Source organism: Anopheles darlingi, chromosome 3, assembly GCF_943734745.1.
Source record: "Anopheles darlingi chromosome 3, idAnoDarlMG_H_01, whole genome shotgun sequence".
NCBI classification, from domain to species: Eukaryota; Metazoa; Arthropoda; class Insecta; order Diptera; family Culicidae; genus Anopheles; species Anopheles darlingi.
This window is the reverse complement of record NC_064875.1, coordinates 5480750-5493085: the sequence shown is the minus strand read 5'-3', so window position 1 is coordinate 5493085 and position 12336 is coordinate 5480750. Positions and strand designations below refer to the sequence as shown.

Here is a 12336-nt window from a genome sequence, read left to right as displayed (position 1 = left end):
GCCACAACGACAACAACAAGAAGAAATAAAAAGAAGAAGTGCAGCCCTTTCCTGTGTTGGGAGTCGCGTTGCGTTCGCTCAATCGAAGTAACCCCGATCCAGGGTTCCGTTACGTTGTTGCTATGGAAAGCCAAACGGTGACAACAGTAGGGCCTCCCTCTCGGGGTTGTAAATATGATATTAACAATCAGCGAGACCAACGTAATACAAACAACCCCCCTGAGTTGTTTCCGTTTTGTTCGGTTTGTTGGAAAAATAAAATAGCTGAAACAACGGGCAACGGGCGCAGGATATTCGAAGAATCAGGGCTCGGATTTGCAGCATCATCCTTAGCAAAAACTCATTGCGACACAACTGCCACAGGATATGCAGCACGTGTGTATGCGTGATAATGAATGCGTGCGTGTGTGTGTGTGTGTGTGTGTGTGTGTGTGTGTGTGTGTGTGTGTGTGTGTGTGTGTGTGTGTGTGTGTGTGTGTGTGTACATGGCCGCTCGCTCTTTCACTCGCTCAGGATGAAGCGAATGAATGAACCGTAGTAAAAACCCCGATAGACATCGTCCTGATTGGGCGGGGAATGGTGGGGGACTACCGCCCCCTCGGCCTCGGCCAGCTGAAGCAGAACGAAACGGAAGGACCACGTCGTTCGTCCTTATGACGTAAACTTCGGCTGATGACGTCAATCGCGAACGCCTGCTGTGTGCTGCCGGGAGGGTGAGGTGCCTTTTCGGATTTTTCACTTCGGATTCGGATTCCTTCTGGTGGGATCGAAATAGGTGCCTTGTGTGCGTGTGTTTGGGGCAAAGAGAGTACAGAGAGCAGAGAGGCAAGACCCTTGGCATGGTTAGACCGAACCATTTTGCCGAGCATTAAAATTCACCGGCTGTAATAATGGTGGCGGTGGCCCCCACGATCCCCAACGATGGGTTTAAAGGTTAGGGAGCAGTAAAAGGGAAGTAAAGATGCCAACCACAAAGTTGTTTCAACAACCTGCGCCATTCAAAAGTTCACATCCAGCGTCCACGCAGCTGAAAAACGAAGGAAATCGAGAAAAAAATTGGGGACTTTTTGCAGGGGGGTTGTTACGAGGTTGTTTTTTAATAAATAAAATTAACAGCAATAACAACAGGTGCATATGCAGCTCACTTCGTTTTCGCCAGAAACTCTCGCATGTAGCGGTTGACCAGTTCCGGTTTGTGCTGCTGGACGAAATGGTCCGCACCGGGCACAACCCGGAACTCCAGATTGTCAAAGTCCTTCTGCAACAGCGGACCCGTCTCCTGCGACACGTACAGATCCTTCTCGCCCATCAGATACAGACCCGGTGCGAACGTTTTCGGTTTCGGTGGTGGCAATTCGCCGGCGAAGAAGCGCAGATTCTGCCGGTAGTAGTTGATCGGGTAGGTGAGGGCGTTCGGCTTGGAGAAGGTGTACTTGTACGCTTCGATCACCTCCTCACCGCCGTGCTCGCGGAAGATCAGCTTGAAGATGCGATAGTCCATCAGCTGCAGAAAGAACTCCGGTAGCCAGGGCATCTGGTAGAAGAAGATGTACCTGTACGGGAGCGGATCGAGACATGTTTGAATATCGGGAACAATTGTTTGACGGACTACCAGTGAGGCCAGGACACACGTACCAGGACATTTTGAACTGGGTTTTGCTGGTGGAGTACAGCTTGCGGGCAACTCGCCTCGAGGGTCCATCCATCATGATGTATCGGTCGACGAGGTCCATATGCTTGGTGACGAAGTGCCAAGCAATCACTGCACCCCAATCGTGGGCCACCAGCGTAAACTTCTCACGTCCGGGGGCTGTAAATGGGAGGGAAACAGTAAAACAATCATTCACTATTGTTTAATATGACCTTTGCTGGGCCAGAGGGTCTGTTTGATAAGCATCTTTTCCATAAAAGATGTCAAATCGCCTTTTTGCGTGAAAATACTAGACAAAAAAACGGATTTATTCCCTTTCATTAATTAATATCGGTACTCATAATACTAAAAACATATCACGCTTGGCTTCAACAATTACTAAATGGGGACATTTTGCTTCCAGAGCTTTCCATTTACTAATCCAATTAGTTCTACCAAAACACATAGGCTAATGTCCAAACTTATCTAATGTAACCGAGTCTCTACACGGGCGCGAGAAAGCTGAAAATGAGATGAGAATGAAAAAGGCGAGAATGTCAAATCCCATACATTTGTGACAGCCTACTTGTATCTTTACATTTCCATTTGTATGGGATTTGACATTCTCAACTTTTTCATTCTCATCTCATTTTCAGCTTTCTCGCGCCCGTGTAGATGAAGTGTAACCGATAAAGGTCGATCGTCATCGGCCAAAGATTACGCCAACGACCAGCCCCGCGGGGTGGTGTAAATTAAATGCACACGACCTCAGCCATGGCAAAGGCGCAAGCCGCGAGTGCCGAGATCACCATCGATCATAGAGTACCTCTCGAATGCGTTTTTTACGACCTCCCGCCCCTATCCCGCGCGCGGCTTTTGTCAACATTTGCGTCTAGGCGTTCGGTTCAGGTTCGAACAAATTTAGGCGTCTCCGAAATTTAAACGGTAAACCTCATCCAACGTCAGCCCTCAACAGTTTGTCACACCTATCTCCTCCGGTTCGGATTACGCAATGCTGCGCGGATACACTGTCATCATCGTGTCCATCCGGCAGGCGCAAAACCATCGACGCTGCGACAAACTATCGATCATTTTATCTCGGTGCTTTTAATCACCCAAAAACACCTGACCATGATCAACCCCATGGTCAAGGCTTATTGGCCGATTACGAACCAACACGGCCAGCGGCTAGTTGTGTTTCCAAAAGATTGATTACATTCCGTCACCGAAAGTGTGGTTCGAACGTTAAGGATCGTAGTTGACCCTCAGGAAGGAGGTTCTTGTTTTCGAAATGTTAATTGATCGTAAAAAGGGAATGCGTTGACCGGTTGTTGCTTTTCTATGTTAAATTGTCACAGACCGGGACAAGGAACCAGGAAATCGTACTAAACGCATCGTTGTTTCCGTCATAGACAAGGCCTGACGGTGACGGTGCTGCGGTAAAATGGTTTCCCACGAGAGATGTACAAACCGCGAGGTACTCCGGCTTAACCACTGTATTTAACGCGGATGATGACAACGCGTTTGTGTTCTCGCTGTAAGCCTCGACGCTCATTCGCTTGGATTTAATCATCGGTCCAAATTACTGGCACATCGTCAGCTGCGGAACTGCTTATCTAGCGCCCCATTGCTGTTTCTTATCACTCAGCTGTTCAATCACTGGCGGCAGGCGTCTTGGAGGAACACTGAACTTTGGACACGATCCGCCGTCACACGCCGTACCCGGCTGATTGTGCGCACCGCCCACTTACCTATGCCACGCACCAGACACCGGATATCTTCGGTCATGTTGTCGATCCGGTACGCGAACCGATACTGGGGTTTCTCCGTGTCGCCATATCCGCGCATATCCAACGCCACTACCCTGCGGAATGGTAAAAGGGTCTGTTCTCATCCCGTGTGATCTCATCTATGCACTGATCTTCGCCTGCACCTACCAGTAGTCTTTGGAGAATTCCTTTAGCTGGTGGCGCCACGAGTACCAAAACTCCGGGAAACCATGCACAAACACCATGAGCGGCTTCGAATGATCCCCTGCCTCGACGTAGTGTATCCGAATGCCCTACATCACGATGGAGTAAGGGAGGAACGTAGTGGACGAAAAACGAAACCAAATGAAACACAATATATCCACTCGTCTGACCTTCCTGTGGCCACAACTTACGTTCGCATTCTGGTACTTGTGCACACCAAAGTCATGCTGCTGTAGGCAGGCCGGCGGCGTTGGGCGCTTCTTCGGTATCCAGAATTTGGTGTGCGGTTTCGTAACAAACAGCACGAGAATACCGAACAGCACGCGCGCACTGTGGAACGCGCACAGTGCGTACGCCACCACGAACGAGATCGATTCACGGATGTAGTAGACAACCATGCTGGTACCGCGGGGTTACACCGGGTTGATGGGGTCACTTCAGAACGCCTCGGATCCGGGGTGTGCTCGCGATGCGCCGTTCGCGAGATCCGTTTACTCACTGATGGTGCCACGATCACCAGTGATTGTAGTATGGGGACCAACGACAACGCGAGTATGATAAGCCGATGCCGCCGCAGCAACCAGCGAGAGAGAGAGAGTGATCCGCGCTGTGATGATGAACAGGAGAGTCACCATCGCTATTCGCGGGCAAACAAACAATGATTGTTGGTTACACACCACGACAGGGAGACGAATGTATATTTATTTAGTTTTGATTAAATAATTTGTTTAACATTCGATGCCGAACAAATAATGCCCGAACTTGCGACTTTTTTTCAACAGTTCCTAATTTTTTAGGAGTTTCTTATTCAATCGTTTTATACATTTGCGATCGATAATTTTGTATTCAGTATGAGTAACAGAGAATTTCTTGATTATTTGTGAATATTCTAGCCGCATGTAAATGTTATCGTACAGCTATTTTACATTTCTAAACAGACAATTTCCATAAAATACTACTGTTATGGAATAGTCAAAAGAAATCCTTCTTATATTAATCAGATAAGACCGAAAGAAACGATTTTTTTAAATGAAGAACTTTCTAGATTCAAGTCCACCGCAACATTTTTCAATTAAGTATTTAAAATCCAATGTTATTTTTATTACAACTAATCATCATGTCCTGAAGAACAAGGATTTTTTAACATAAAATATCGCCTCACAATGATTTAATTTCAACAACTGTACTGTACTGTGCCAGCGAAAGAGTCATTTACTGCAGGCATGCCGCATGAAGGTGCGATTTGTATCAGCAACAGTTGGGGCTGTGTCCGTGTCAGGGAGCCATTTATGGGTAGCGCTGACGATACCGTCATCGAGCTACTACCACGAGCGACACATAAATACGGCGACTCTTTTGTGTATCGATGCGCCAGAGCATGATAATTGGTAGCACCATCGTAGAGCGCATCACATCGCTGATACTCACTAACGGGTGATGGTGGTGATGATGATGGTGATGATGATGATGACGAAGCTCATAATTCCGTGACCCGCCTAAGGGAGGGAACCTGTGCCAAACCGCCGATGCTCGGTAAGAAGACGTAGTGTTCAACGATAACCGAGGCTGTGCACCGTGCCGTGTAATGATTTTGCAGTCCAATTGATTACTTTCGACAGCAGCAGCAGAAGCAGCAGCAGAGAAAGGCGGGATGAACAATCATGACAAGCGAACCACAAGACCTCCGTTCCATCGCGAGACAAATTGCAATCCATGACTAGCAGACGAAAGATACCTACACAAGCACAAGCGTGAGAAGTGATCAAACATTTCAAGAAATAAATCGACTACCAACATACACGAATTCAAAATTAATCAAATAACACTCACGTGAGGGCGTAATTTATGTAACAAATCATCATCATCGTTTTTTTTATTCATGTTCACGATGTAACAGTTCCATTGATGAAGAACCTACCACTGCGAAGGTTCTGCTCGGTGATTTCTTTCAACTTTTTCAAATATCCGATGAAAACATCCGAATCTAGTGGCCCAATTTGCCGATCGGTACATTCTAGGGCCCATTTGAATCCATCTTTGCCCGAGGCGAGAAAGGACAGTGTCACCACTTGATAAGTGGCCGTTCGGCTCAAGGGCTTGTAGTGCTTACTGCGCAGATCTTGCACCTCGATCGTAAGTACCCTGGCATACGGTTTACGATTGAGATCGGCTATGATCTTGATCCCCGACACCTGCATCGCGTTGAGTCTTTTGCTCGCGCTCCACACCACCGAGTGCTCAATGAGATTCCAAAGTGCATCACCACGAAGCGTCAGCAGTTCGACGGAGTTCGAAAACGGAGCCGCACCGATAGCATCTTCATTCGTGATGTCTGGACCAGGCGAAGGGGAAACATTACGTTAATGTGCATCGAACATGGGGTGCGATTGATCGTTGGTATACCTCCGCTTGGGATGGGTGTTCTGAAGTTCCCGGCATTAACAATCGCTACCGGATGGAATGTTTCATTCGTGTAGTAATCGGCGATTGCATCCGCAAAGATGCTACCCAGCCGACACTCTCGCATACGGCACGTTTCCTGCTCAAGATCGATCCTCGTTTCAGCGATCTTTGTCGATGCGTAAGACTTCACTTGCTTTCGAAGCTTTTTAACCAACCGAAATGTGCTGTCATGCTGATAAACGTCGTGTCGCATGTACACCGGATACCCTTCCCAGTACACAATCTCACCAGCCGAATCGAAATAGGTCGTCAAGCGGCCAATATACTTACCGTACGCATACGCTTGCACAATCAATATCTGTTGGACAGTTGAGGTCATTGAATGGAAATCGGACTTCGCGAACCATTACTTTACCTTTCTACCATTGGCGTTCTTAATCACCACTGGATATTCGCCCTGGATGGTATCCTGCTTGTTATACGGTTGATCAGAGTCTGGCGAAAACAGAAACGAATGTGAATGTCCACCAACGATCACATCAACATGATCGCCTGCTTCGGCCGCGATTTGCTTGTCGATTTCTAGCCCGCAGTGTGAAACTACGATAATAATGTTAACTCCGCGCTGCTTGAGCTTTTCGGCTTCAGCACGTACCGTGGCAATGGAATCTGTAAACTTCAAGTCACCCGTTTTGGATAGTTCCTGAAGAACGAGTAATATCAGAAACTTATACTCGACTAATTTCACCCTAATTAATAATATTAACGTACATTGGTTTTATCGTAAATGACTCCTATGATTCCGATTAACCGTTTTCGACGTTCAATAACAAGCGAAGCAGGAAGCTTCGGAATTCCGCCTGAACTGTCGATCAAATTTGATACCAAAGTCGGAATACCCACGGATTGAAGACGGCTCAAATATGGTGCCAAGCCCTCTAAACCATCATCGAACTCGTGATTGCCAAGCGTCTAGCAGGGAGAATGTATCTCGTGTGAGAATCGTCACCCATCTTGGCGCCATTGGCGGACCACATACCATCGCATCGGGATGCAGCAGTTCCATGAATTGGGCTACGACTTTCCATCGGTAGTAGTTGTACCAAATTGTTCCCTGATAGTTATCGCCGGCATTTAAGAACAGCGGCGTGTGGTTGTAGAACTCACTCTTTAACTTCGACACGGCATACTGAATGCGTGCTATGCCCGCGATGCACTCTTCGCCTAGATCGGACCTACATTTTGACGATTTGTTTGATGTCTCATCGAATCTGTTGCGGTTGGTGAATGATACACGAAAGAGAAGTAGAAATGCTACGCTGTTTAACGAGACCGCTGTTACCTAGCGTGTAGATCGTTCATGTGAATGAGTGTTACGGGAAACAAATCACTTAGCTCATCCCGATTTTCAGGAAGATGATCCGTTGCACCAAGCTGTACACCAAGGAAGGCCACAATTATTAATACCTGCCACATCTTAAAGCTATTTTTAAAGGTACTGATATAGAGCTAGAAAAGTGCCGCTATTTTATACTCCTCCCCTCTACTGAACTATTACAAACTGCTGAACAAACTCCAGTTACAAAGCCTGATCAAATGCAAATATTGAATGGAATCTAATCATACTTGATCAATTACTTATACAGCGAAAGTGACGTAATCGCCCACCATCGTTTCCTGGCATGCAATGGCGATCATCTGCAAATCGTTTCGTGCTCCCACCAGAAAGCCCTGCGATCACTCGTCCATGACGATGGTTTTAGTATAAAACTCGATCAAATGCCAGCTCTGCCGACCGTAATGCCGCTATGGATACGTTATTCATCGGTTGTGTGAGGCGAGTTGTGCTCCTCTGTCACCAGTTTCTGCAGTGTTTGATCAAATGGTGCCATCTGACGTACTGGGCACCGGTAGTTCGCAAACACCCGCCAGATGTAATGAAGCCTGGCAGGTGGGGAAAGCATCGGTACCTAGAAGTGCACGTAAGTGAGCCACGCGATGCCGCGATCAAGTGAAGAGACTGTCATATGATTGTCGTCCCCTTTCCATTTTTACAGAAATTACAAATACACTACATCGAAAGTGGTTCCAACAGTAAACCGTTGATGCTATTTCTGCATGGCATTCCGGATTTCTGGTACACCTGGCGTCATCAGATTAAGGAGTTTTCCGAAGACTACTGGACGGTGGCGATAGATTTGCCTGGTTGTGGGCAGTCCGATGAACCGCACTACGATCTCACGTATAAACTGAATAATCTGGCGAGTCTCGTCTGTGGATTGATTGACGGTCTTGGCAAGAAGGATTGCATTCTCGTCGGACATGGCAGTGGAGCGCTCGTCGGATGGCACCTCCTCAACCAGTACCCGCAACGCGTCTCCAAATACATTATGATGAGTCTTCCTTCGATGGGCGTACTGCAGGAGCTCCACCAGCGTGGCGAGATACCGCTAAAGGTTCAAGCTGAGGCACTGTTCCTGTGTCTTCCACGGTTACCGACACTATTCGCTCGCTCCGGTGATTTCCAGCTGGTAGATCGTATGTTCGCACACTCTGCCAAACCGGCGGATCTGGAAGCGTATAAATATACCTTCTCGCAACCCGGAGCACTGGAGAGGTTCCAGAAAGCGTATAGAGAAAATTTTAGTGATTTCCTGGTGGAGGAATATGATTTCAAGGAGCGTAAACCTTCGCAAACCCCCGGCCTATTTTTTGTAGGTGACGAGGATCGCTGGATATCGCCGGAAGATTGTAGCTCTCTGCTGATCGAACACTATCAACCGCTGGAGGTACGCTATGTGCCACGAACCGGCCGTTTCTTACAGCAAGAGGATCCAAAAACAGTGAATCGATTGATGCGGATGTTCCTCAACCATAAGCTCGATCAACCGATGATCAGGCTAGAGGTGCCGCCGGTCATGAAGATCATCCAGAAGGAGGTTTGTGAAAACTGCCACGGGAAACCACACGGTACGGCGGAGCAGCACGAAAACTGTTCCCGTCACTGCGATGGCGAGGCACATCGGCATTTGCTGTCGAAAGTTAGAATCCCAATCTGCTCATGAGTCCGGTCGCACGGCCGAAAACACGAACACGTTTAGTGAAAATCCTATTTAAGGTGCTTTATTACCAGGTGACCAGGTTTCACTTTGTCACTTTGCGAAGTGCAATAAAACTCAGATCTAAAGAACCACTGCAAACTATATGCAACTAACACACAATCGTTGGTCTCACGCAAATCGGGTTTCACTGGCTTCACACTGCATGTACTTTCAAGCCCGGTTCAATAACTAAACGAACAGCTACAGCCGCACTCGCGTGTAGACACTAGAGCTAGAGTGTCACGCACAACAAGGGGAACCGATGATTCTCAACAACTAATCCTCATCGGTCAGCTGGCGGAGCACTAGTAACTGTTCCTGCTCACGAATCGTTTCACGCGTTTGCACCGATCGCTGACGCCATAATCGTGCCGCACGCAACAAACTCTGCGGATCATCTGGCGTGCCGGTGTCGGGTTCCGGTTCCGAAGGTCGTTGCCCAGTCGGTCGGGCTTGGCCACCAGAATGCGATTGCTGACTGTGGCGCATACCGATCACACCGAGCTCCAGGTCGACCGCCTTCTGTGGCAACCGTTCGGGGAACTCTTTCGAAAAGGACGAATCCGAACTGCTGACACTGGAGCAGGAGGTCGATTCACCCCAGGCCGTACGCTGTCGGCGTCGGCGGCGTGCCTTAGTGACGATACTTCCAACGACTGGTTCACCGGACGTTAGCTGTGCCTTTATCTTAACAGGATCTGCAAAAGGAAGGTTCAAATTTGCTCTGGTGTGCTGTTTGTGGTTACAAAAGTCTGGCTATGAGCTTACCTGCGGTTGAAGGACGTTCCTGGTCACGAAGTTCCACCGTTACACGACGTTCGATTGAAGCCGTTGTTGGGCGACGTGACGAGTGGTTGTGTGCCGGTGGTCCATGGGGACGCTCACCCAATCCCGTAACCTCCCAACGTTCACGCTGTCCTTCCTCCAGGCTACCCGAACTCGACGAGCGATACTCGGAGCTCGACAGATCCGTCTCTTCATCGCGACCCACGTCACTGAACGGTGTCTCGTTAAGGCAGCGCAACTGTGGAATGTTGGTCTTCAGCATAGGCCGGAAGGTGGGACACTCGGCGACAAAGTTCTCTCGCAGGTCCAGCGTCTCGAGCTTTTCGCAAAGGGCCAGAAAGGTAACGCTACCGAGATCCGTTATCCGGTTCCTGGAAGTACAATATAGAAGGCAAGTCGGGGAAAGTGACACGTTTAACCAACCTAGAACGTACCCTTTGAGGCTGATTTTCTTAATGTTGATCAGATTGGTGCACGGACCAACTTCCTCAATCAGATTGTAATCGGCCACGAGCTCCTCCAGCGATTCGAGACCGGTGGTACCGTCCAGATGCTTCAGGCTACACCGAGACACGTTCAGATAGCGTAGTGAGGTCATATCGCAGCCCAGATCACGTAACGTCAGCACTATGCTCCCTTCCAGGATGAGAGAGCGCAGGTGGGGTATAAAGCACGGTATTCGTTGCAGACTCGTCAGGTGGGAAATGACCTTCAGCTTGATTTCGGTTACGGTTGATAAATCTTGTGTTCCCGCTGCATGGCGCTGCAATCCACGTTGATAAGCATATCCGAATTAAAATGTAGGGAGTAAGTTACACGGTCCCACGGTTTGCTATGACTCACCAGCAACTCCTCGATCGTGGGCTCTGCTGGTATGACGATCGGATAGTAACGCTGGGGAGCCGGTACAAAGGACGGTTCCAGTGGAGCTATCCGGGCCACCGGACGGTTCCTCGATGCATTTAACATGTTGCGTATTGCCACAAAATGTCCACCGCCACCACCATCGCCTCCGTTAACGTCGTGTGTGTCACCGATCGAAGGCTGCCTCGAACGTGGTCCGGACGAAGACGACGATGCAGGACGATGACCATCGTCCAGTGGAATCTCTTCTTCGGGCATCGCTTCCTACACACGCAGAACTTTGGAAACGTTCTGGAAAGATCTATCCGCTGGCACAGGAACGGTGCACCAGCCGTTCGTTCTGGAGCAGGTTCCGCAACACACAAACTGCACTGGAAGCTTTAGGCAAGTTCAATGAAAATGTGGGTCCCGTGTGTAGTTCCGTGGCTGATTCTAAACAACCGTTTTTCCGTTACCATGGCTACGACTATACTGTGGGTAGTGTGCGGAGTTTCGATTATGGTGGAGGTTGAAAGCGACGCAGTTCGGGAATCAAGAGCAATGGTATTCCGTTTTTTGGGGGCTAGTACGCGCTCCGATTGGGAGCTTAAACAAACGGCATTAATATTGAGCACGTTTTGTCCTTGAACTAAACAAACGCAGCTGCCAAGTTGGTGCATATGATGAGTGTTATGCTGAGAGTTTCTTGCCGCGATTTCTTTTTTTTTTTCTGCCGGAACCTATCGGCACTCGATTGGATTGCGTTTGGAGAATCAATTTGAAAGAAAATAATTTCAAGTTAAACGCAAAGAATGTAAAGAATTAAAAAAACACTTCATATTACCTTCGAAACGCTGTTAAATCGAGAAATGGATGTTAGTAGCATTTCTATTTGCAACATTCACGCTACACTCCTTGCTGAAATCCGTTGAAGAACGTGGTTTATGTTGGTGTGAATGGAGAACGCCGAGAGTAATACTGAATTTTCACGAAAGGAGCAATGCAAGCTTCTGTGCAACATGGCATGCCAGTTTCGACGGCTGAAGCTATACACCCTCCATGGGTGTTCCCTTCCTATCTGAGTCCTTGAGTAGCCACACACACGTGGTCCAGCACCGTTGACGGATTCCCCATTACCTGGATTGCGTTTGTATCGCATGCAGGTAATGATATTGATCGTGAAACCTGACCCGATTGCGATCAGAGAAGGTGTAGTGTAGCAGTCTGCACCTGCACCGGCAGGTTCGTAGTTCGAACGATAAGGGAAGGTATGGTTTCCGTTTAACCTCCCTACTACGTGTACCTTCCGCGCGAATGCATTTGGCACGCGACACCAACAGAACGGTTGCATTGTATCGATATGTTGACAAATTGCTTCCACCATCCCATCCCTCTAGAGGACACCGCCGGTATTATCGACTCGAAAGGAAGAGCAACTGACCGGAGGGGGAATTAAACAATGCAGGGCCAGAACCCTTGGAACCGATGCACTTTATTCCATTAGAATGCATTCCGGTGGGCTCCGGCACCGATAACATCTGGCCGGTATTGTCATCAGTTGCAGCTCATCTTTTTGTGTGTCGTCCACTGCGATAACGCA

General features: G+C 48.4%; 4 protein-coding genes across 4 annotated transcripts; 1 reads left to right on the top strand and 3 right to left on the bottom strand.

Moving 5' to 3' along the window:
- Positions 1 to 1063: 1063 nt before the first annotated feature.
- LOC125956314 (epoxide hydrolase 3-like) lies at positions 1064 to 4184 on the bottom strand. Its single transcript, XM_049688054.1, has 5 exons — positions 3795 to 4184; positions 3568 to 3692; positions 3382 to 3494; positions 1636 to 1810; positions 1064 to 1553 (listed from the first exon to the last, which is right to left on the bottom strand). The coding sequence occupies exons 1-5, from the start codon at positions 3999 to 4001 to the stop codon at positions 1142 to 1144; spliced, it is 1032 nt and encodes a 343-aa protein (XP_049544011.1). The 5' UTR covers positions 4002 to 4184; the 3' UTR covers positions 1064 to 1141.
- A 1250-nt stretch (positions 4185 to 5434) lies between these two features.
- On the bottom strand, positions 5435 to 7495 carry LOC125956301 (apyrase-like). The gene is made up of 6 exons (XM_049688033.1): positions 7349 to 7495; positions 7046 to 7277; positions 6778 to 6978; positions 6422 to 6709; positions 6007 to 6364; positions 5435 to 5935 (listed from the first exon to the last, which is right to left on the bottom strand). The coding sequence occupies exons 1-6, from the start codon at positions 7480 to 7482 to the stop codon at positions 5487 to 5489; spliced, it is 1662 nt and encodes a 553-aa protein (XP_049543990.1). The 5' UTR covers positions 7483 to 7495; the 3' UTR covers positions 5435 to 5486.
- A 233-nt stretch (positions 7496 to 7728) lies between these two features.
- Positions 7729 to 9320, top strand: LOC125956311 (epoxide hydrolase 4-like). Its single transcript, XM_049688050.1, has 2 exons — positions 7729 to 7988; positions 8064 to 9320. The coding sequence occupies exons 1-2, from the start codon at positions 7815 to 7817 to the stop codon at positions 9069 to 9071; spliced, it is 1182 nt and encodes a 393-aa protein (XP_049544007.1). The 5' UTR covers positions 7729 to 7814; the 3' UTR covers positions 9072 to 9320.
- Positions 9321 to 9383: 63 nt separating this feature from the next.
- LOC125956307 (uncharacterized) lies at positions 9384 to 11015 on the bottom strand. The gene is made up of 3 exons (XM_049688044.1): positions 10737 to 11015; positions 9876 to 10656; positions 9384 to 9805 (listed from the first exon to the last, which is right to left on the bottom strand). Exons 1-3 carry the CDS (start codon positions 11013 to 11015, stop codon positions 9384 to 9386), a joined length of 1482 nt encoding a protein of 493 aa, XP_049544001.1.
- Positions 11016 to 12336: the final 1321 nt, after the last annotated feature.